Source organism: Macaca mulatta, chromosome 19 (genome assembly GCF_049350105.2).
Source record: "Macaca mulatta isolate MMU2019108-1 chromosome 19, T2T-MMU8v2.0, whole genome shotgun sequence".
Classification (NCBI taxonomy): Eukaryota; Metazoa; Chordata; class Mammalia; order Primates; family Cercopithecidae; genus Macaca; species Macaca mulatta.
In genome coordinates, this window is record NC_133424.1 from 53,571,741 (window position 1) to 53,593,122 (window position 21,382).

At 45.6% G+C, this 21,382-nt stretch overlaps 1 protein-coding gene and 1 long non-coding RNA gene across 8 annotated transcripts in view; one reads left to right on the forward strand and one right to left on the reverse strand.

Moving 5' to 3' along the window:
- CEACAM1 (CEA cell adhesion molecule 1) overlaps positions 1–21,382 on the reverse strand; it is an 88,224-nt gene that overhangs the window by 8,256 nt on the left and 58,586 nt on the right. For 3 of the 7 annotated variants that reach the window (XM_028838885.2, XM_028838886.2, XM_077983003.1), the window contains exons 1-5: positions 13,492–14,978; positions 12,257–12,616; positions 6,759–7,037; positions 6,103–6,357; positions 3,457–3,744 (exon numbers count right to left, since the gene is read on the reverse strand). In XM_028838885.2, the coding sequence (XP_028694718.2) occupies positions 3,457–3,744; positions 6,103–6,357; positions 6,759–7,037; positions 12,257–12,616; positions 13,492–13,555 (1,246 nt within the window). In that variant the 5' untranslated portion in view covers positions 13,556–14,978. Of the gene's footprint in view, positions 1–3,456; positions 3,745–3,877; positions 3,890–6,098; positions 6,358–6,758; positions 7,038–12,256; positions 12,617–13,491; positions 14,979–21,382 lie in introns of those variants that run through there. The other 4 variants (XM_077983000.1, XM_028838889.2, XM_077983001.1 and 1 more) reach the window with 4 other exon arrangements.
- LOC106994780 (uncharacterized) overlaps positions 13,884–21,382 on the forward strand; it is a 28,408-nt gene continuing 20,909 nt past the window's right edge. Inside the window, exon 1 of the long non-coding RNA XR_013410744.1 lies at positions 13,884–14,012. This is a non-coding gene — a long non-coding RNA (uncharacterized LOC106994780). The remainder of the gene's footprint in view (positions 14,013–21,382) is intronic.

Here is a 21,382-nt window from a genome sequence, read left to right on the forward strand (position 1 = left end):
TGTTTGCACCACTGCACTCCAGTCTGGGTGACAGAGTGAGACCCTGTCTCAAAAACAAAACAAAAACCAAAAGCCTTGCAATACTATGGAGCAGGCATTCTCAGTGCAATTTTTGGTTGAGGAATCCGAGGCTCAGAGTAGTTAAAAATCTTGTGCAAGAAAGAAATTCATAACTGTAGGCCAGGTACAGTGGTGCACGACTGTAATCCCAGCAATTTAGGAGGCTGAGGCAGGTGTATCACTTGAGCTCAGGAATTTGAGACCAGCTGGGCAAGATGGTGAAACCCTGTCTCTACAAAAAATTACAAAAATTAGCTGGGGGTGGTGGTGCGTGTTTGTAGTTTCAGCTACCCAGGAGGCTGAGGCAGGAGGATTGCTTGAACCTGGGAGGTTAAGGCTGTGGTGAGCCATGATCAGCCTCGGTGACAGTGAAAACCTGTCTCAAACCAAAAAAAAAAAAAAAAAAAAGTTGTTCTTCAAAAAAGATCATTATAATTGACGACTTGTAACTAGATTGACTAAGAAAGAAAGAAGATTCATATTACTAAAGTCAGAAATGAAAGTGAAACATTACTACTAATTCTGCAGAAATAATAAGGATTATAAGAGTACTATGAGTAATTGAATGCCAACAGATTGGATTACCTGGATGAAATGAACAAATTCCTAGAAACACAAAACCTGCCATGATAGAATCATGAATAAATAGAAAATCTGAATAGACCTATAAGCAGTAATGAAAATGAGTCGATAAAAGCATTTGACAAAATTCAACATTCTTTCATGCTAAAAAACACTGAAACTAGGAATAGAAGGAAATTCTCAACATAATAAATGCTACACGTGAAAACCCCCAGCTACTATCATAGTCAATGGTGAAAGATTGAAAACTTTTCCTTTAAGATCAAGAATAAGACAAGGATGCCTGCTTTTGCCACTTCTATTCAATGTAGTATTGGAAGACCTAGACAGAACAATTAGCCAAGAAAAAAAAAGCATCTAGATTGGAAAGAAGTACAATTATATCTGTTTGCAGAATACACTAACTTATATATAGAAAACCCTAGAGATCCCACAAAAAAACTATTAGAATAATAAATTCAGCCAAGTGGCAGTATACAAAATCAACAAACAAAAATCAGTTGTATTTTTGTATACTAACAATGAACAATTCAAAGGAAAATTATGAAAAAAATTATGTTTATAAGAGCTTTAAAAATACTTAGAAATAAACTTAACCAAAGAGGTGAAAGATTTGTACCCTGAAAATACAAAACATTGCCAAAAGAAATTAAATAAGACATAAATGGAAAAGACATCCCATTTTCATGGATTAGAAGACTTAATATTGTTAAGATGACAGTACTACCCAAAGTGATCTACAGATTCAGTGCAATCTCTATCAAAATTCCAGTAATATTTTTTGCAGAAATAGAAAAATTCATTCTAAAATTTATATAGACTCTGAAGGGACCATGAATAGTCAAAGCAATCTTGAAAAAGAACAAAGTTGAAGGGCTCATACTTCCTGGTTTCAAAATTTTTTACAAAGTTACGGTAATCATCACGCCCATAATCTTAGCACTTTGGGAGGTGGAGGTGGGTGTATTGCTTGAGCTCAGGAGTTTGAGACCAGCCTTGGCAACATGGTGAAACCCCACCTCTACAAAGAAAAGCAACAAAACTAAATGAAAAAACCCCACACAACAACAATACAACAAACAAACAAAACCCAAAAGCTACAGTAATCAAAACAGTATGGTACTGGCAAAAAGAAATAGAAACCAGTGGAATAAAATATAGAGCCCAGAAAGAAATGTTTGCATACATAGCCAAATGTTTTTTGACAAGGGTGCCAAGTTCATTCAATGGGGAAAGGATAGTCTTTTCAACAAATGGCATTGAAGAAACTGGATATCCCTGCAAAAGAATGAAATTGAACCTTTATGTAACACCATATGTAAAAATTAATTCAAAATGCATAAAAGACCCAAATGTAAGAGCTAAAACTATAAAGCTCTTGGAAGACAGAGTGAAAACTTTGGAACTTTGAATTTGGCAATAATTTCTTGGCTATGACACCAAAAGCATAGGCAACGAAAGAAGAAATAGAGAAATTGAACTTCATGAAAATTAAAAGCTTTTGTGCATCAAAGCACATTATCACAAAAGTGAAAAGACCTCTTATAGAATGGGAGAAAATATTTGAGAATCACGTATCTGATAAGAGATTAATATCCAAAATATATAAAGAACTACTGCAACTCAACAAAAAATCCCCAAACAACCTAATTAAAACATGGGCAAAGAACTTGAATAAACATTTCTCCAAAGAAGATAAATGGCCAATAAGCACATGAAAAGATGCTAAATATTGCTAATCATTAGGGAAGTGCAAATCAAAACTCCAGTGATATACCACCTTACAACCATTAGGATGGCCCTTATAAAAAACAAAACAAAACTAAACCAAACCGAAAAACAACAAATATTTTTGAGGATGTAGAGAAATTGGAACTCTAGTGCATTACTGGTGGGAATGTGAAATGGTATAGCCACTGTGGAAAATGGTATGATGGTTCTTCAAAATTAACCAGAATTACCATTTGATCCAGCAGTTCCACTTCTGCGTATCTATTCAAAAGAACTGAAAGCAGGGATTTGAACAGATGTTTGTATACCCATGTGTGTAATAGCATTATTCATAATAGCCAAAAGGTAGAAGCAACCTAACTGTCCATAGATGGATGAATGGATAAGCAAAATGTGATATATCTATCTACACAGCGTAATAGTATTCGGTCTCCAAAAAGAATGAAATTCTGATACATTCTACAACATAGATGGACCTTGAAGACATTATGCTAAATGAAGTAAGCCAGACACAAAAGGACAAATACTGCATGCTTCCATCTGTATGACAGGTACTTAGAATAGTTAAATACAGGGTGGGCACAGTGGCTCATTCCAGTAATCCCAGCACTTCGGGAGGTGGAGGCTGAGACTAGGAGATTGAGACCAGCCTGGGCAACACAGTGAAACCCCATCTCTACAAAAAAATTTAAAAAATTAGCCAGGCATGGTGGTGCACACCTGTAGTCCCAGCTACTCTGGAGGCTGAAGTGGCAGGATTGCTTGAGCCCAGGGGATTGAGGCTGGAGTGAGCTTTGATCACACCACAGCACTCCAGCCTGGGTGACAGATCAAGACCCCGTCTCAAAACAACAAAATAAACAAAAAAATCCAACCAACCAAAAAAAAAAAAACCCAAAAAACAAAAACCATAAAAACTAAGTATATTTGATTCAGAGCCTAAGCTCTTAACCACTTTGCAATTCTGTTTGCTATAATGGTCTCTTCATTGAGATTCTGCCTTATGTGAGTTTTATCCATTTTGCACACCATTGGCAGAGTAATCCTCCAGGGACATATAGGAAGGGGTGAGGAGTCACTTACAGTTTACGATGAGCACGATGGGGTCGCTTCGGTTCTTACTGATTAGGTTGAAGACCTCACACGAATAATTCCCAGCATCCTCTCTCTTGACAGGGTTTATGCTGAGGGTGGCATTGTCCTGGGACAGTTTCATCCTCTCTGAGGACGGGAGACTCTGGTCCTTGAAGAACCAACTGATGGAGATTCCAGTGTCATTTGTGGAGCAGGTCAGGTTCACATAATCCTTATCTTCTGTGACTGTGGTCTTGCTGGCTTTGATTTGGGGCTGTGCTACTACTAGACTTTGTTCTGTGGACAAACAGAGTATCTGAGATAACCTCCTGAGAACAGGGTTGGGGCCTGGGGCCTGGAGCTATGCTCCTTTCCCTGAGATCTTAGCCAGCTCTCAGGTCCCACAGTGAGCTGTGCAAAGGTGACCAACCAGGGGATAGCCCTGACCCTCTGCAGAAGGTCAAGTGTCTTTGTTCAGGTGATGATCTGTAAGGAGAGGGCTACACTTCCCTTCTGACCCCAGATTGTCTCAGAGTGACCCTCTAGGTATCTCTGTATCCCCACTTGGAATCCTCTTCTCAGTGTGCAGACCGAGTAACATCATCAGGTAGAATGTTTTGCCCACTGACTTTTTTTTTTTTTTTCTTTTTTTTTTGAGACAGAGCCTTGCTCTGTCGCCCAGGCTGGAGTGCAGTGGCATGATCTTGGCTCACTGCAAACTCCGCCTTTCGGGTTCACGCCATTCTCCTGCATCAGCCTACCGAGTAGCTGGGACTACAGGCGCCTGCCACCACACCCAGATAATTTTTTGTGTTTTTAGTAGAGACCAGGTTTCACTGTGTCAGCCAGGATGGTCTCGATCTCCTGACCTTGTGATCCACCCACCTCAGCCTCCCAAAGTGCTGGGGTTACAGGCATGAGCCACCGTGCCCGGCCTCCCACTGACTTTTGTGTGACCCTTTCCTCGAGCTTTCTGTGATCAGGCCTCCTTCCTGTGACTGTCACTTTACATAAAAAGGGAAGGTAGTGTGTTTTTTCATTAAATAATTTTTTAGAGAATGAAGTTGGCCCATCCAGTCTTCACGACCTTAGTATCTGGAGAAGTTCCAATCCAAAGGATTTCTCACTGTAAAGAGGAGTTTTACTTCCTGGTCTGTGGATAGAATATCACAGTGAAGGAGATTCCTAGAGAGTAGGCACAGTGTTAACAAAAGGCTGATATTCTTACCTTCTCTACAAATACACACTGTTTGGCATTGCCCATTCTCTCCAATGCAGAGCCCCTGTGGCTGAATCTCTGGATTTCTCCAAGTGTGGGTCACTTGCTGTGTTCTGTGCTATCCCACGTGCTGTGCCCACAGCCTTATACAGCTGGTGACTTCAGAGCCAGGACAAGCTCAGGGAGGCAGCCTGACCCAGGAGAGGATCAGGTGTTGACTGCTTTTTTTTTTTTTTTTTTTTTTTGAGACAGAGTCTTGCTCTGTCGCCCAGGCTGGAGTGCAGTGGCCAGATCTCAGCTCACTGCAAGCTCCGCCTCCCGGGTTCACGCCGTTCTCCTGCCTCAGCCTCCTGAGTAGCTGGGACTACAGGCGCCCGCCACTTGCCCGCCTAGTTTTTTTGTATTTTTTAGTAGAGACGGGGTTTCACCCTGTTAACCAGGATGGTCTCGATCTCCTGACCTGGTGATCCGCCCGTCTCGGCCTCCCAAAGTGCTGGGATTACAGGCTTGAGCCACCGCGCCCAGCCTTTTTTTTCTTTTTTTTTTTTGAGACAGAGTCTCTCTCTGTTGTCCAGGCTGGAGTGCAGTGGCGCCATCTCGGCTCACTGCAACCTCTGCCCCCCAGGTTGAAGTGATTCTTGTGCCTCAGCCTCCCTAGTGACTGGGATTACAGGCACGTACAACCATGCCTGGTTAATTTTTTTTTTTTTTTAATATTTTTAGTAGAGATGGAGTTTTGCCATGTTGGTCAGGCTGGTCTCGAACTCCTAATGTCAGGTGATCCTCCTACTCGGCCTTCCGAAGTGCTGGGATTGCAAGCATGAGCCACCACACCCAGCCATTGACTGCCATTTTGATTTAGCTGGATTCACAACAGGCCACCTGGCCACCTTCCCCACACACCTGCGTCCTACCCCACATGGAGTCAGGGCAGAGCCAATCACCGGGCAAGCTGGGAGTAGAGCAGGGAGCAAAGTCTGAGCTGCTCATCGCTGATGAAGGGCATTTCCTTCTCTCATTTAGGGAAAACTAATGTGAACCTGTTTTAAAACCTCACATATTCCTTATGTCTCATGGAGTAGGTAAAAGAAGGCCAAGAAGTTACAGAGAGGGACATGTCAGTGACAGAAGCAACTTGACCTTGAGGACCCTTTCTGCTTTCCCGTCTGTGGAGCCCCTCCTGCTACATGGGGCTTTCTGGGACTGAGAGAACCCCCTCCCCACATTCCAGGCTGGACCTAAGTTCAGCTGTGAGAAATCAGAAAAACAAAGGGAAGAGAGTCGGCAGAGATGAATTGAGAGGGTTCAGGGGAGAATTTGGACTTGTTTTGCCCTTTGGATACAGGCTGGAAAAGAAAATTTCTTCTCCGCTCCTATTTGAAAACCAGAGAGCTTGTACCCCAGAGCTTAGTGTCGATGCCCCGGGGATTACTTACCAGAGACTATGATCATCTTGACTGTGGTCCTGTTGCGGCCAGTGACTGAGTTATTGGCGTGGCAGGTATAGGATCCACTATTATTCACAGTGATGTTGGGGATAAACAGCTCTTGTGTGCTTTGCTGGAATGTTTCATTAATAAGCCAGGAATATTGTGCAGGTGGGTTAGAGGCCGCAGAGCAGGAGAGGCTGAGGTTTGCCCCTGGACGGTAATAGGTGTCTGAAGGGGAAATGGTGGGGGTATCCGGGCCATCTGGAGCAAATAAAATAAAGCCACAGGTGATGTCATCAGAGGGAAGGGGAAGCTCCTGGTCTGGAGAAGGGCCACAGTGTTCCTCTCTACCAAGTCACAACCCTGAAGTCCCAACCAAACCTCCGCTGTGTCCACTGAGTCTGGGTCTGAGACATTCACCTGTTTCTTCCATCACAGGCTGCAGACCCTGAGCCTCCCAGGACAGGAGCAGCCCCTCCCCTCCTATTCTTGGTCCAGGCTGGGACTGCCCAGGTTTGCTTGGGACAGGAAGTCATGGCCAGCCTGGGTGTCTAGAGTTAAGGGTCTGCGTCCTTAGACCTGAGAGGGACTGAGAGGCCCGGCCTCTGGGTGCGTGGATTTGGGCTGGCGGCCTGGGCCACAGAGGAACAGAAAATACTCACAGGTGACATTCAAGGTGACTGGGTCACTGCGGTTGGCACTCACTGGGTTCTGTATTTCACACTCATAGGGTCCTGTGTCATTCCTTAAGACACTGAGTAGAGTGAGGGTCTTATTGCCATTGGAGAGCTGCAGCCTGGAACTGACCGGGAGGCTCTGATTGTTTACCCACCACAGGTAGGTTGTGTCCTGAGCCTCAGATTCACAGGTGAAGGTCACAGCATCCTTGTCCTCCACGGGGTTGGAGTTGTTGATGGTGATGTTGGGCTTGGGCAGCTCCGCTGTACAGATAACAGAGAGAAGATTGCCCTGTGTGGCACCTTTGATTCCTCCACAGGCATTTTTCTTTTCTCTCTTTTTTTTTTTTTTGGAGATGGAGCCTTGCTCTGTTGCCCAGGCTGGAGTGCAGTGGTGTGATCTCGGCTCAGTGCAACCTCCACCTCCTGGGTTCAAGCAATTCTCCTGCCTCAGCCTCCCAAGTAACTGGGATTACAGGCACATGCCACCATGCCCAACGGGCTTTCACTGTGTTGCCCAGACTGGTCTCGAACTCCTGAGCTCTGGCAATCCGCCTGACTCGGCCTCCCAAAGCGCTGGGATTACAAGTGTGAGCCACCGTGCCTGGCTGGGCATTTTTCTTTCTTTCTTTTTTTTTTTGAGGCAGAGTCTCGCTTTGCTGCTGAGGCTGGGGTACAGTGGCACGATCTTGGCTCACTGCAACCTCTTCCTCCTGGGTTCAAGTGATTCTCCTGCCTCAGCCTCCTGAGTAACTGGGTCTACAGGTGTGTGCCACCATGCCCGGCTAATTTTTTGTATTTTTGATAGAGATGGGGTTTCACCGTTAGCCAGGATGGTCTCGATCTCCTGACCTCGTGATCTGCCTGCCTCGGCCTCCCAAAGTGCTGGGATTCCGGCCAGGCATTTTTCAGAGTTGGCATCTCCCCACCTCTCAGCCAACCTGAGTCTTTAAAAGCCTGGCAAGTGTGTGTTTCACAAGACAGATGCACGATGATCTGAGGGCTCAGAGACTATGAGGCCGCCTGCTTTGTGTGAGAGAAGCACAGACTTTCTCAAGTGTGAACTGAGCAGCAGTGTTGGGTCGTGGACAGACCCAGGACTGGGACTCATAGCCCCCACCACTTCTGGTCTTTCCCTGACTGGCTGACGACTGCCTGGCCCACCTGTGGGTCCTCACCTGGAACGTGCAGGTGCTGGCTCCCTTCCAGCTTCACAGTCCTACTTTGCCCCACTAGGTGTGTTTTCTCTGCAGCTTCCCTGTCTAAGGACATCCTAGAGATGGGTAATGATGGGACTTCCCATTGTCCTTAAACCCTGAGGATACTGTGCAGCCTGGCCTGGGACTCTGCGTTTCAGCAGAAATAACACAGGGAACACCAGGGGCAAGCCTGAAGGTCAGCTCAGTCGTCAGGCAGTGGAACCACAAGGTGGGGCAGTTTTTCCCAGGTGTTTAATGATGACTGACTTGAGCCAGTGACTCCTAAAGATAAAGCAGAGTCCAAGGAATGATCTAGAAAAGAGTGAGGGTGACAGGCAGGAGCTGCCTGGATTTAACAGCATAACTATGTTCCTTGACTTTGGTTTTTAATGTCCCTTCTTCCCCTGAAAAGGGCAGGTGACAGCACTGTGGATCTTTTCTGAAATATGTGGGTTTTTTGCAAATGCAGAATAACTGACTAGTGGAATGGAAGGAGCATGAACTTGCTGAAAATCTGACCCTCATGGACTGTGTGTGTTTGGTAGATCTGGGATATAAATTTGAGAAGTTAGATTATTCCATTTGTGAAAATTGTTATTAATACTCTGGATCTAACACCAACTACTAAGAGGAATATTTCTCTAGAGAGCATGATAAACTCTTAAACCAAGCTCTGAAGTCTGATAGGATCATGTTATGATCAAAGAAAGATGCTGAAGTCAGTTTGAAATCAGTGACTCCCTGGGTAGAAGGAACTCCTGGGTCCTGTTAGGAAGACAGAACTTGTCAGAAAGGATATCTGAGGGTTCTCAATTGCATTAAGAGAGAAACGATGCCATATGAGGAGAAGTGATGTATGTTATGTTAGTAAATTTAGAAAGAGTTCTATGCTACAAATTCCTGTGGAAATTCAGGTAAAAAGAAGAGGAACCCAAAACAGTTGTGTGAAATACTTTCTTCCTTTTCTCTCAACCTCAGGAAACACAACTAGAGTTTGACCAAATTCATCCAAATTGGGCAGAGTCTAAGTGAGACACTAGTGGCTAATGCATCTGCCTGTCCGAGAGATCCCACCTTATGACAATGGTGTCATCATGAGGACACAGATGTATATGGAATGGGCAGCAAACCCATCAGACAGCACCTGCCTGGACAGCTCCACCTGGGGAAGGTCCCAGGAACCAGTAGAGGATGTGAGCCCACAGCAGGACAGGGATAGAGTTGGGAGTCAAATGGGTGAAATGAGCCCATGGGCTTTGGGGACTGCAGACCTGTCCTTCTGCCTCTGATCCCCTGGTGAGTCAGTGTAGAGAGTGCACGGAGGAGTCGCTCGTCCCTGTCCTGTGGCCTGTTCCGGGACTCATGTTGGCCTCACTGAGGGAAAGAGCCCTGGATGGGAACACAGTGGAAGCTCGTTCTCCTGGTGAGCTGGGGACAGTGGCTTGTGATGGACCTGGCAGGGGCGGCTGCTCCGGGTTGTTTTCTGTGCCTTTCCTACTGCCTGGGAGGTGGGCCTGGCCACAGTGTGAGCAGGAAGGGAACAGGACAGTCAGCCTTGTAAGAGGGAGTGTCTGGGAAAGGCCTAAGGTTGGAGGAAATGGTGCAGTTCAGCTGGGATAAAAGAAGAGGAAAATGAGGACATGGAGGAGCAGAGAGAGAGAGTCAGAGATGCCCATGATAGTGAGCAGTGGGGGCTACAGTGACCTCAGAGACCCCAGCAACCAGGAGCCTCTGGTGTCCCAGAATCAAGACCAGGGAGCCCTGAAAACCTTCCCACAGCCGAGCAGCCCCAGAGAGTCACATGAAATGTGGTACTTGGGGTGGCTTTAGGGGCAGATGGTCAGGGGATGGAACATGGGTCTCAGTCCCTGGAAGGATGGGGAGCAGGCATGGCAAGAACCTCCCAGGATTCTGCAACCAGATCCAGTTTCTAAAGAGGTTATGGATCATTCAATCATTCATTCATTCATGAGAGAACTACTGAGCGAGTGTGTATTTCTTGTTGGGCCCTGGCTGGTGCAGGGTGTGAGTGGGGAGAGAAAGCAAAGTCCTTTCCTTTATCCTCCTGTGGGAGTGACACCAACACATCAGGAAACACAGGATTTCAAGTCCAGGGAGCAGAGGCGTGGGTCTGAGGGGATAGGCCTGAACTTTTTTTTTTTTTTTTTTTTTTGAGATAGAGTCTCGGCTGGGCACGGTGGCTGACACCTGTAATCCCAGCACTTTGGGAGGCTGAGGTGGGTGAATCACGAGGTCAGGAGATCCAGACCATCCTGGCTAACACAGTGAAACCCTGTCTTTACTAATAAAATACAAAAATATTAGGCGGGCGCGGTGGCCCGCGCCTGTAGTCCCAGCTACTCCGGAGGTTGAGGTAGGAGAATGGTGTGAACCTGGGAGGCGGAGCTTGCAGTGAGCTGAGGTTGCACCACTACACTCCAGCCCGGGTGACAGAGCGAGATTCTGTCTCAAAAAAAAAAAAAAAGATAGAGTCTTGCTCTGTCTCCCAGGCTGGAGCACAGTGGCACGATCTTGGCTCACTGCAACCTCTGCCTCCTGGGTTCACGCGATTCTCCCACCTTAGCCTCCCAAGTAACTGGGATTACAGGCACGCACCACCACGCCCGGCTAGTATTTTTTTGTATTTTTAGTAGAGATGGGGTTTCACCATGTTGGCCAGGCTGGTCTTGAACTCCTGACCTCAAGTGATCTGCCCATCTTGGCATCCCAAAGTGCTGGGATTACAGGTGTGAGCCCCCACGCCTGGCCCAGGCCCGGACATTTCCGACACTGACTCTAATTGTTGAATAAGTTCCAGAATAAAACTTGGTTAATTCTCCATTTGATCTCACTCCCCAGACCAGGATCTCCCCTCTGGGCTGCAGATGCCTAAGAAGAAAGGAACTGAACTAACTCTGGTATTGGGGTCCACAGATGCCAAATACAGCCCCTGGAGTAGAGGAGAAGTTGAGGCTGTGGTTGAAGACACATCTCCTGTAACTGATTTGCCAGTTATGGTCTGTGTGACCTTGATATAGTGACTGTATTTATTGCCACGTGGCTCAGTTTCCCCTCAGACCTCAGAAAAACAGTATAAATGGTTAAAGGTTTTGGCTTGTCTTGTGTCTGTGAATTAACGTTAAAATATTTGTAATTATTTGACCTCAGCTCGGCATAGGGGAGCTGCCCAAATAAACAATCTTTTTTTTTTTTTTTTTTTTTTTGAGACAGAGTCTCGATCTGTCACCCAGGCTAGGGTGCAGTGGTGTGATCTCAGCTCACTGCAACCTCCACCTTCCAGGTTCAAGCGATTCTTCTGCCTCAGCCTCCTGAGTAGCTGGGATTACAGGCGCGCGCCACCATGCCCGGCTAATTTTTTTGTATTTTTAGTAGAGATGGGGTTTCACCATGTTGGTCAGGCTGGTCTTGAACTCCTGACCTCATAGTCCGTCTGCCTCGGCCTCCCAAAGTGCTGGGATTACAGGCATGAGCCACTGCGCCCGGTCACAGCATCTATTATTGTTGGATTCTGTGAGAGTGCCTCTCAGCCTGATCCCTGGTGGACAAGGAGCTTTCAGGAGCATCCTGTCTCCTCTGTTCCTCCTCCTGGGGATGCTGCACTTCCTATGGCATCTCCTAAGCCCCCAGGGCAGTTGGCTGATGGCCTGGGGAGCTTGTGCATCTGTCCTCTCCAGGCCGAGACTAAGGTGAAGGATGAGGCTCCGTCCTTGCCCAAATGAGGCTCTAGTGCCTGAACCCTGGCTGGTTACCAGCTCTAGGAGCCACAGCCCTTGGATAACTCAAATTCTTGTTCCCAGTCAGCCTGGCCCAGGAGGCCACAATCTAGCACTGGCCCAGGCTTCTCAGGGTCACCAGGAGTCGAGAACCTTGGGATAGTGTGTTGGAGCAGAGGATTCCCAGGGCTGAGCTTGTCTGTGAGGATCCCAGAAGGCCCCTCAGGCCAGACCCTGACTGAGTCCTACTGGGTCTTTCTTAGGGACATGTTCACCAGGAGGGTTCCAGGGGGCTACACTGAGACTGGTCTCCCCTCGATAAGTTACCCACATCAGACTGTCCTTCCTCTGAAGCAAGTGTCTGCAGAATCAGGACTCTGGAGTAAGAAATTTGATATTTTGGTGTCTATCCCTTAGTGTGTGTCCTGCACTAAATGCTCAAACCTTAACGTGGAGTGTAATGCAGAGGGGGACACAGGCACAACCCAGGCCTGACAATCCCATGTGTGTGAAGTAGAACTAACCCCAGAGGTCATGGGGAATCACTCACGATATACCCGGAACTGGCCAGTTGCTTCTTCATTCACAAGATCTCCCTTTATGACTTGTAGGGTGTAGGATCCTGTGTCATTCTGGGTGACGTTCTGGATCAGCAGGGATGCATTGGAGTATATCATCTCTCGACCGCTGTGTGCAGGCCCTGGGGTAGTTTGTTTAGTTTCTATTACATATGCTACAATTAGACGTTTGGCATCCACTCTTTCCCCTTTGTGCCAGTTGTAGCCAATAAGATTCTGGGACAGATTGTGGGCGAGTAGAAGAACCTCCTTCCCCTCTGCGACATTGAACGGCCTGGATTCAATAGTGAGCTGGGCAGTGGTGGGCGGGTTCCAGAAGGTTAGAAGTGAGGCTAGGAGAGAGGAGAGAGCATCGGTCAATATTGGGACCTATGCATTAGGGTGGAAAAACGGGGCCCCGGGTCCTGACCAGGTCTCTTCACCCCTCCACCTTGGAGTGTGTCTGTCCTACTGAGTCAAGGACAGCAGTGTGACTCCCATTCCCTTAGTGCCTCTGACCTTGTCATTTCCCTGGAATGCTCTTCCCCAGGGATCTGCATGGCTCCCTCCCCACTGCCCTCAGATCCTGCTTACATCAGGGTGTTCTTGGGAGATCCTTTCCCTGACATCTCCCCTAGAGACCCTGGGTCTTCTCTTTCTGACCTTTTTCTGCTCTGTTCCCTCCAGGGCTCTTGTCTACCCCTGACCTCACATTCTAGATCTCTTTGCGTGTCTGTCTTCCCCACTCATGAGAGCGTGAGCTCTGTGACGGCAGGGATTTGTGTGATGTTGGCTGCACCCCAGTGCCTGGGACAGGCTGCAGACTCCTGTGGATGAGTTCCTGAGCATTGCCAGGGCCCTTCATGTCCTGGGGTTTATTGCCAATATCTGAGGTTGGTGGCTCAGGGCTCTGTTTAATGCCCCTTTTAAAATGTTTTCCTTAATTGTCACACTGACTTAAATTGTGATTATTGTCATCCGTTTTTGAAATTTATTGCTCATTGATGATTCACTTGGAAAAGGTAAAAAATGGGAGATCGTTTCTTCACTAACAGTTTCAGATCACAGACTTTCCTTTTATGATCTCTATCCCTCTTTCATGGCTTCTCTTCTATTTGGCTCCAAGAGAAGCCCTCTCTCCCCTTGCAGAGCCCCATCCTCCCCAGGGGACCCTAGCCGTTCTCTGTGCACCCTCCTTCCACCCCTTCCCAGGGAGTCTTCCCCTCACCTGTGAGCAGAAGCCCCTGCCAGGGGACACGCACTCTGTGAAGTGGGGTTGAGAGGTACCCCATGGTGTCTGCTACTGGCCCTGTCTTCACCTGTGGAGGAGAGCTTGGGCTCCAGGAACGCTTCACGCAGGGCTGCTGTGACTGTCAGCTCTGCTGTTTTCTACCCTCTCTGCTGAGCCTCCTCCCTGGGGCCGGGAGCTTTGTCTGATGATGTGTGCTGGGGCGGGGTTTGCCCAGGAGGCTCTGTTTCTTCGTTCCTGCCCCTTTGTCCTTACTTTCTCTTTTCTTTCTGTCTACATTTTGGTTTCCCAGACCACACTTTGAGAATCAAGGCTGACGGGACCTCTGTCCTCATCAGGGGAGGAGGATCCCCCATCTCCAGCACTGACCTCTATTGTGTCCTGGCTATGGGCCTGTCAGCAGCACACAGAAAACCCTGGCATATCCAAATGTGGTAATTATTTTCTTTGCAACACAGTGAGCTTCCAGGTTTCCCCATGCTCTCCAGCGCTCTGGGAAGGTAGGAAGACACCCAGCAGGAAGGTGACAGAGGTGGCTCTGGGGGATAGAAAGGGGCTCACTGGGGTATGACTGGGGAGGGACCAGCCTTCTGTCTCTAGTGTCACCAGCCTGGCCTCTGACCCAGGGACAGAGACCCAGGCCCAGGGGTCTCAGGTGGAGCTGCAGCTCCTGGATATGGAGGGGGAGGTGTCCTGTGGGTCCTGGGAAGAGAGGACTGTGATGACTCTGGGTGGCTCTGGGCTCTACTGTCCTTGGGGAAGGCTTCAGGGGGACCCTCCCTCTCTGTGTCTGTTGGCTGAGCTGAGGCTCAGGGCCTGTCCATGTTCTCCCTGACCATCCTGGGTGGTCTCTGTCCTCTGCGAGGCTGATTGTCTTGTGGTCACTGCACCTTCCCCACGGGTGGTACTAGGAGGGAATGGGGAGCTGCACAGGGACCCCTCACAGAACAGGGTCCTCAGAGGACCCAGGAAGGGACAGAGCAGGTACATGGGAGGGCCAGGAAGGGTGTTTTGGAGCAAGGGATGGAAAGTGGGCTCTACCTTCGCCTCCTTAGCAAAGCCCGGCTCATGACCAGGGGAATCTGTTTCCTGAGTTTTGTCTGTGTGCAATGTCTCCCCCTGGAGGGCAAGATGAGACCTGCAGCCTTGTCAAGGGCCACCCCAGGGAGGCTGACCAGGGTCCACATGATGTGAGCTGGCCCTGACCTGTGGGCAGACGTGGGCTCTGACCTCCAGGCTTCAAGGTCAGCTCACGCCAGGTCCTGTTCATTAAGGGTCCCCAGGCTGCCCAGCTCCATGCAGTGCAGGATGAGCCCAGGGAGAGGACATGAGTTGTCCAGAGGACTTCTGTCAAGATTCGAGAGAACTGTCCACCAGGGGGATGGGCTGCCTCAGAAGGAGCCATCTGTCCCAGAGGTTTAAAAAACAAAAACAAAACCAAAACAAAACCAAAACAAAACAAAAAAACAAAGGCCCAGTGAGGTGTCTTTGGGGGCTTGAGAATGAAATCTTGTCACGTGTGGCAACATGAATGGAACTGGGCTAGGAACAGAAAGTTAAACACCACATGTTCTTACTAATATATGGAACCTAAAACCAGTTGATCTCATGGAAGGAAAAGGTAGAACAGAGGATACCAGGGGCTGGGAAGGGTAGAGGAAGGGAGGGACAGGGAAAGATGTGTTAAAGGATATAAAATTACACCTAGATAGGCCGGGCACGGTGCCTCATGCCTGTAATCCCAGAACTTTAGGAGGCCGAGGCAGGTGGATCATGAGGTCAAGAGATAGAGACCATCCTGGCCAGCATGGTGAAACCTCATTTGTACTAAAAGTACAACAAATTAGCCAGGCGTGGTGGCGGGCGCCTGTAATCCCAGCTACTTGGGAGGCTGAGGCAGGAGAATCATTTGAATCTGGGAGGCAGAGGTTGCAGTGAGCCGAGATTGCGCTGTTGCATTCCAGCCTGGCGACAGAGTGAGACTCCGTCTTTAAAAAAAAAAAAAAAAACAGCTAGATAGGAGGAGGAATAAGTTCTAATGTTCTATACCACTGTAGGATGACTATAGATTTTTTTTTTTTTTTTGAGACAGGGTCTGGAGTACACTGCAGCCTCAACCCCCTGCAATCAAGTGATACTCCTGCCTCGGTCTCCCATGTAGCTGGAACTATAGGTGCACGCCACCACGCCTGGCTAATTTTTTGTTTTATTTTTCAATTTTTTTTTTTTTTTTTTAAATAAAGAGACAGGATCTCACTATGTTGCCAAGGCTGGCCTTGAACTCCTGAGCTCAAGTGATCCTCCCACCTAGGCCTCCCAAAGTGCTAGGATTACAGGCATGAGCCACCATGCCCAGCCAAGTGTTTTGATTTTTTTGTAGAGACTGATCTCATTATGTTGGTCAGGCGGGTCTCGAACTCCTGGGCTCAAGCAGTCCTCCTGTCTTGGCCTTCCAAAGTGCTGAGATTATAGGTGTGACCCACCGCAACCGGCCTGACTATAGTTAACAATAATATATAGTTCCAAGTAGCTAGAAAGAGGATATTGAATGTTCCCAACACAACGAAATGCTAAATGTTTGAGATGATGAATATGCTAATCACCCTGACCTGATCACTATACCTTATATGTATCAATTCGCTATGGACCCATAAATATGTACAATGATTAGGTGTCAATTAAAAAATACAATTAAAAAAGTCATTTAGAGCTAAATCATGATGTGAAATGTTGTTTTCTTACCTCTCATCTCATGACAAACAACACATGGCAATGGCAAAACATCCTCAGGAGCTGTGGCTGTGTGCTTTAGTGCACAGACCAGTTTGTTTGTGAGAATGTGTCACCTAATGCGAGTGAACCTACATGAGATCATCACCCTTCCTGGGGGACCTCAGAGAAGGACTGAGAACCGCTAGCTCAGTTGTGTGGAAGAGGTTGCAGGTGAGTCACTTGCTGGAAGGAAGGCCTGTGGGCCAGCTTGAGGAGGAATCTATTTGTGGAGGCCACTGGATGGGGCCACCTGGGCCTGGGTGAAGAGGGCCTGAGGGCACAGGACAGGGGGAGAGAGAAGGTGGTGTGCATCGTCATGCCGGCAGGTGCTTCAAATGTCTCTTCATTCGTTCATGGCAGGCAACTCACACTTTAACAAAGCAACTCAGCAAATAAAATGAGGATATTGGCTGGGTGCAGTGGCTCACGTCTGTAATCCCAGCGCTTTGGGAGGCCGAGGCAGGTGGATCACCTGAGGTTAGGAGTTCAAGACCAGCCTGGCCAACATGGTGAAACCTCATCTCTACTAAAAATACAAAAATTAGCTGGGCATGGTGGCAGGCACCTGTAATCCCAGCTACTCTGGAGGCTGAGGCAGGAGAATCGCTTGAACCCAGGAGGCGGAGGTTGCAGTGAGCCAAGATTGTGCCATCGCGTTCCAGCCTGGGCGACCAGAGCGAAACTCAGTCTTAAAAAATAAATAAAAAAAAAAAAAGAAGATTTTTTTCTACTTAGTTCAAGTTCCTAAAAAGGTCTCCAGATTGTCAGATTCCCCTGGAAGCAGGTCAGGGAATGGTCCCCAGTAAGAACTATTGAAATACATTAACAAAAAATAAAGACAGATAGAATAGCTAAAACAATCTTGAAAAAGAAAATTGGAGGACTCACCTTTCTCTTTCTTTCTTTCTTTCTCTCTCTCTCTCTCTCTTTTTTTTGAGACTGGAGTACAATGGCACGATCTTGGCTCACCTCAACCTCCGCCTCCCGGGTTCAAGTGATTCTCCTGCTTCAGCCCCCCGAGTAGCTGGAATTACAGTCATGCGCCACCACACCTGGCTAATTTTTTGTATTTTTAGTAGAGACGGGGTTTCTTCATGTTGGTCAGGCTGACCTTGAACTCCCAACCTCAGGTGATCCGCCTGCCTCAGCCTCCGAAAGTTCTGGGGTTACAGGCGTGAGCCACCGCGCCCAGCCAGGACTCACATTTCCTTATCTGAAAACTTACTATGTGGTGGGTACAGTGTGCCTTGCTCCAGTGATGAATGCACTGAAGGCCTTGACTTTACCACAGTGCAATACATCAGAATAGCAAAATATGAATATGCACATATTTTTAAAAAAGAAAACTTACTACAAAGTTACTGTAATCTGAAGAGTGTGGAACTGGCATAAAGATACACTTATACCAGTGGATTAGACTTGAGAGTCTGGACGTAAACCCTCACATTTAGTCACTTGATCTTTGACAGGGTGCTGTGGTTTTTTAGGTGTCAATTTGCCTGGATTAAGAAACACTCTCATAGCTGGTAAAGCCTTGTATCTGGGTATGACTGTCAGGGTGTTTCCTGGAGAGACTGGCATTGGAGTCAGTGAACTCAGTAAGGAAGACCTGCCCTCACTCACTGTGGGTAGGCACCATCCACTTGGTTGAGGGCCTGGATAGAGCACAAAGGCAGAGGGATGGTGAATTCTCTGTCTCTCCTGGAGCTGGGACGCCCTTTTCCTTTTGCCCTTGGGCATTAGAACTCCAGGTTCTTTGGCCTTCGGCCACAGACTGAGAGTACACCATGGCTTCTTTGGTCAGAACTGAACCATGCTGCCAGCTTCCCTGGTTTTCCAGCATGCAACTGGCTAATCATGGGACTTCTCAGCCTCCGTATTCACACAAGGCAATTCCTCTAACAAATCCCCCTCGTATATCTACATCTATTTCTATGTCTACAACTGTATCTCTATCCTGTTGTCTCTGTCTCTCTGAGGACCCCAATTAATACAGGTGCCAAGTTAATTGAATAGGGGAAGAATAATCTTTTCAAATAATGGTGCTGGGACAATTGGATAACCACCTGCAAAGAAATGAAATTTTGGAGCTCTATTTCTCACCATATTCAAAAATTAACTCAAAACAGATTAATGAGTTAAGTATAAGAGCTAAAACCATAAGAAACTCTTAGAAGAAAACACAAGGATAAATCTTTATGACCTCAGATGGACTTTTTAGATATGACACAAAAACATGAACAACAAAAGGAAAAATAAACTGGACTTTATCAAGATGAAAACCATTTGTACATCAAAGGACATTATCAAGAAAGTGAAAAGATCACCCACTAAATGGTAGAAAAAAATTTGCAGACCATTATATGAATAAGGTTTTATGTCCAGAAAATATAAAGAACTGCTACAACTCAATAACAAAACCCCAAAAACCTGATTACAAATGGGCAAGGGACTCCGATGGACGTTTCTCTAAATGATATACAAATAGTCAATAAGCACATGAAAAGACACTTAGCATCAATAGTCACTAGTGAAATGCAAATCAAAACCACAGTAAGACCCCACACCGCACATACAACAATTGCTACAATTCATTTAAAATGTTAGATAAGATATGTTGGCAATATGTGGAGAAGCTGGAATCCTCATACATTGCTGGTAGGATTATAAAATGGCACAGTCACTGTGGGAAATGGTTTGGCTGTTCCTCAAAAAGCTAAACACAGAATTATCATATGAAATAGCAATTTAATTGTTAGGTATATGTCCAAAGAATTGAAAACAGGAACTCAAACAGATACTTGCATGCGAATGTTCATTGCAGCATTATTCACAATAGGTAAAATGTAGAAACAACCCAAGTGTCCATCAACACATGAATGAATAAACAAATATGGTGATACATACAACAGAATGTCAGTCAGCCTTAAAATGGAGTGAAGCTCCGACGTATGCTGCAACATAGATGGACCTTGGAAACATTATGCTAAACGAAATAAGCCAGAAACAAAGTGACATATGTGTATGATGCTATTTATATGAAAAATCAAGAATAGGTAAATTCAGAGACAGAAAGTAGATTAGTCATTATCAAGATCTGGGGGCAGGGAGCAATGGGGAATTTTTTTTTAATTTTTAATTTTTGTGGGTACATAGTAGGTGTATATATTTATGGGGTACATGAGACATTTTAGTACAGGTATGCACTATATAATAATCGCATCATGAAAAATTGGGTATCCATCCCCTCAAGCATTTATCCTTTGTGTTACAAACAATCCAATTATATTCTTTTAGTTACTTTAAAATGTATAATTAAATTATTGTTGACTATAATCCCCTTGTGCTATTGAATAGTAGGTCTTATTCATTCTTTCTATATATATTTTTTATAACATTAACCATCCCCACCTCTCCCCCTATCCCGCCACTACCCTTCCTAGTTTCTGGGAACCATCCTTCTCTTCTTTATCTCCATGAGTTCAATTGTTTTGATTTTTAGATCCCACAAATAAGTGAGAACATGTGATGTTTGTCTTCCTGTGCCTCGTTTATTTCACTTAACATGATGACCCTTACTTAGTTCCATCCATATTGTTGCAAATGACAGAATCTCATTTTTTTTATTATGGCTGAATAATACTCCATTGTGTATAAGTACCACCTTTTCTTCATTCATTCATCTGTTGATGGACACTTAGGTTACTTCCAAATCTTGGCTGTTGTGAACAGCTCTGTAACAAACATGGGAGCGCAGATATCTCTTTGATAAACTGATTTTCTTTCTTTTGGGTATATACCCAGCAGTAGGATTGCTGGATTGTATGGTAGTTCTATTTTTAGTTTTTTTGAGGAATCTCCAAACTGTTCTTCATAGTGGTTATACTAATTTACATTCCTACCAACAGTGTACAAGAGTTCCCTTTACTCCATATCCTTGCTAGCATTTGTTATTGCCTGTCTTTTGAATAAAAGCCATTTTAACTGGGGCAAGATAATATCTCATTGTAGTTTTGATTTGCGTTTCTCTGATGATCAGTGATGTCAAGCACCTTTTCATATGCCTGTTATTCGTATGTCTTCTTTTGAGAAAATCTATTAAGATATTTTGCCCTTCTTTTAATTGGATTATTAGATTTTTTCCATAGAGTTGTCTGAGCTCCTTATATATTCTGGTTATTAGCATTTCTAGTTCTTTAAGATGCATCATTAGGTTTTAGGTTATTTATTTGAAGTTCTTCTCTTTCTTTTTTGGATGTAGGCACTTAGAGCTATAAATTTCCCTCTTGGTACTGCTTTCATTATATCCCACAGGTTTTGGTATGTTCTGTTTTCATTATTATTTGTTTTGAGAAATTTTCCAATTTCCTTCTTAATTTCTTCATTGACCCACTGGCCATTTAGGAGCATATTGTTTTAATTTCCATGTGTTTGTATAGTTTCCAAAATACCTCTTGTTATTGATTTTCAAAATACCTCTTCCCATTGTAGTCAGGGAAGATGCTTGATATTATTTCAATTTTTTGAATGTTTTAAGACTTGTTTTGTGACCTAATATATAGCCTATTTTTGAGAATGATCCATGTACTGAGGAGAAGAATGTGTATTTTGCAGCCATTGGATGAAATGTTCTGTAAATATCTATTAGGTACATTTGTTCTATAGTTCAGATTAAGTCTGATGTTTCTTTGTTGATTTTCTGTCTGGGAGATCTGTCTAATGCTGAAAGTGGGGTGTTGAAGTCTCCAACTATTATGGTATTGGGGTCTCTCTCCCTAATATTAGACTTATATATTTGGGTGCTCCAGTTTTGGGTGCATGTATGTTTACAATTTTATATACTTTTGCTGAATTGAACCTTTTATCATTGTATAATGACCTCCTTTGTCCCTTCTAACAGTTTTTGTCTTAAAATCTATTTTGTCTGATGCAAGTATAGCTACTCCTACTCTGTTTTTGGTTTCTGTTGGCATGGAATATCTTTTTCCATCCCTTTAACTTCAGTCTATATGTATCTTTAAGGGTGAACTGTGTTTCTTGTAGGCAACAGATCATTATGTCTTATTTTTCAACCATTCAGCCAACTCTATGTCTTGTT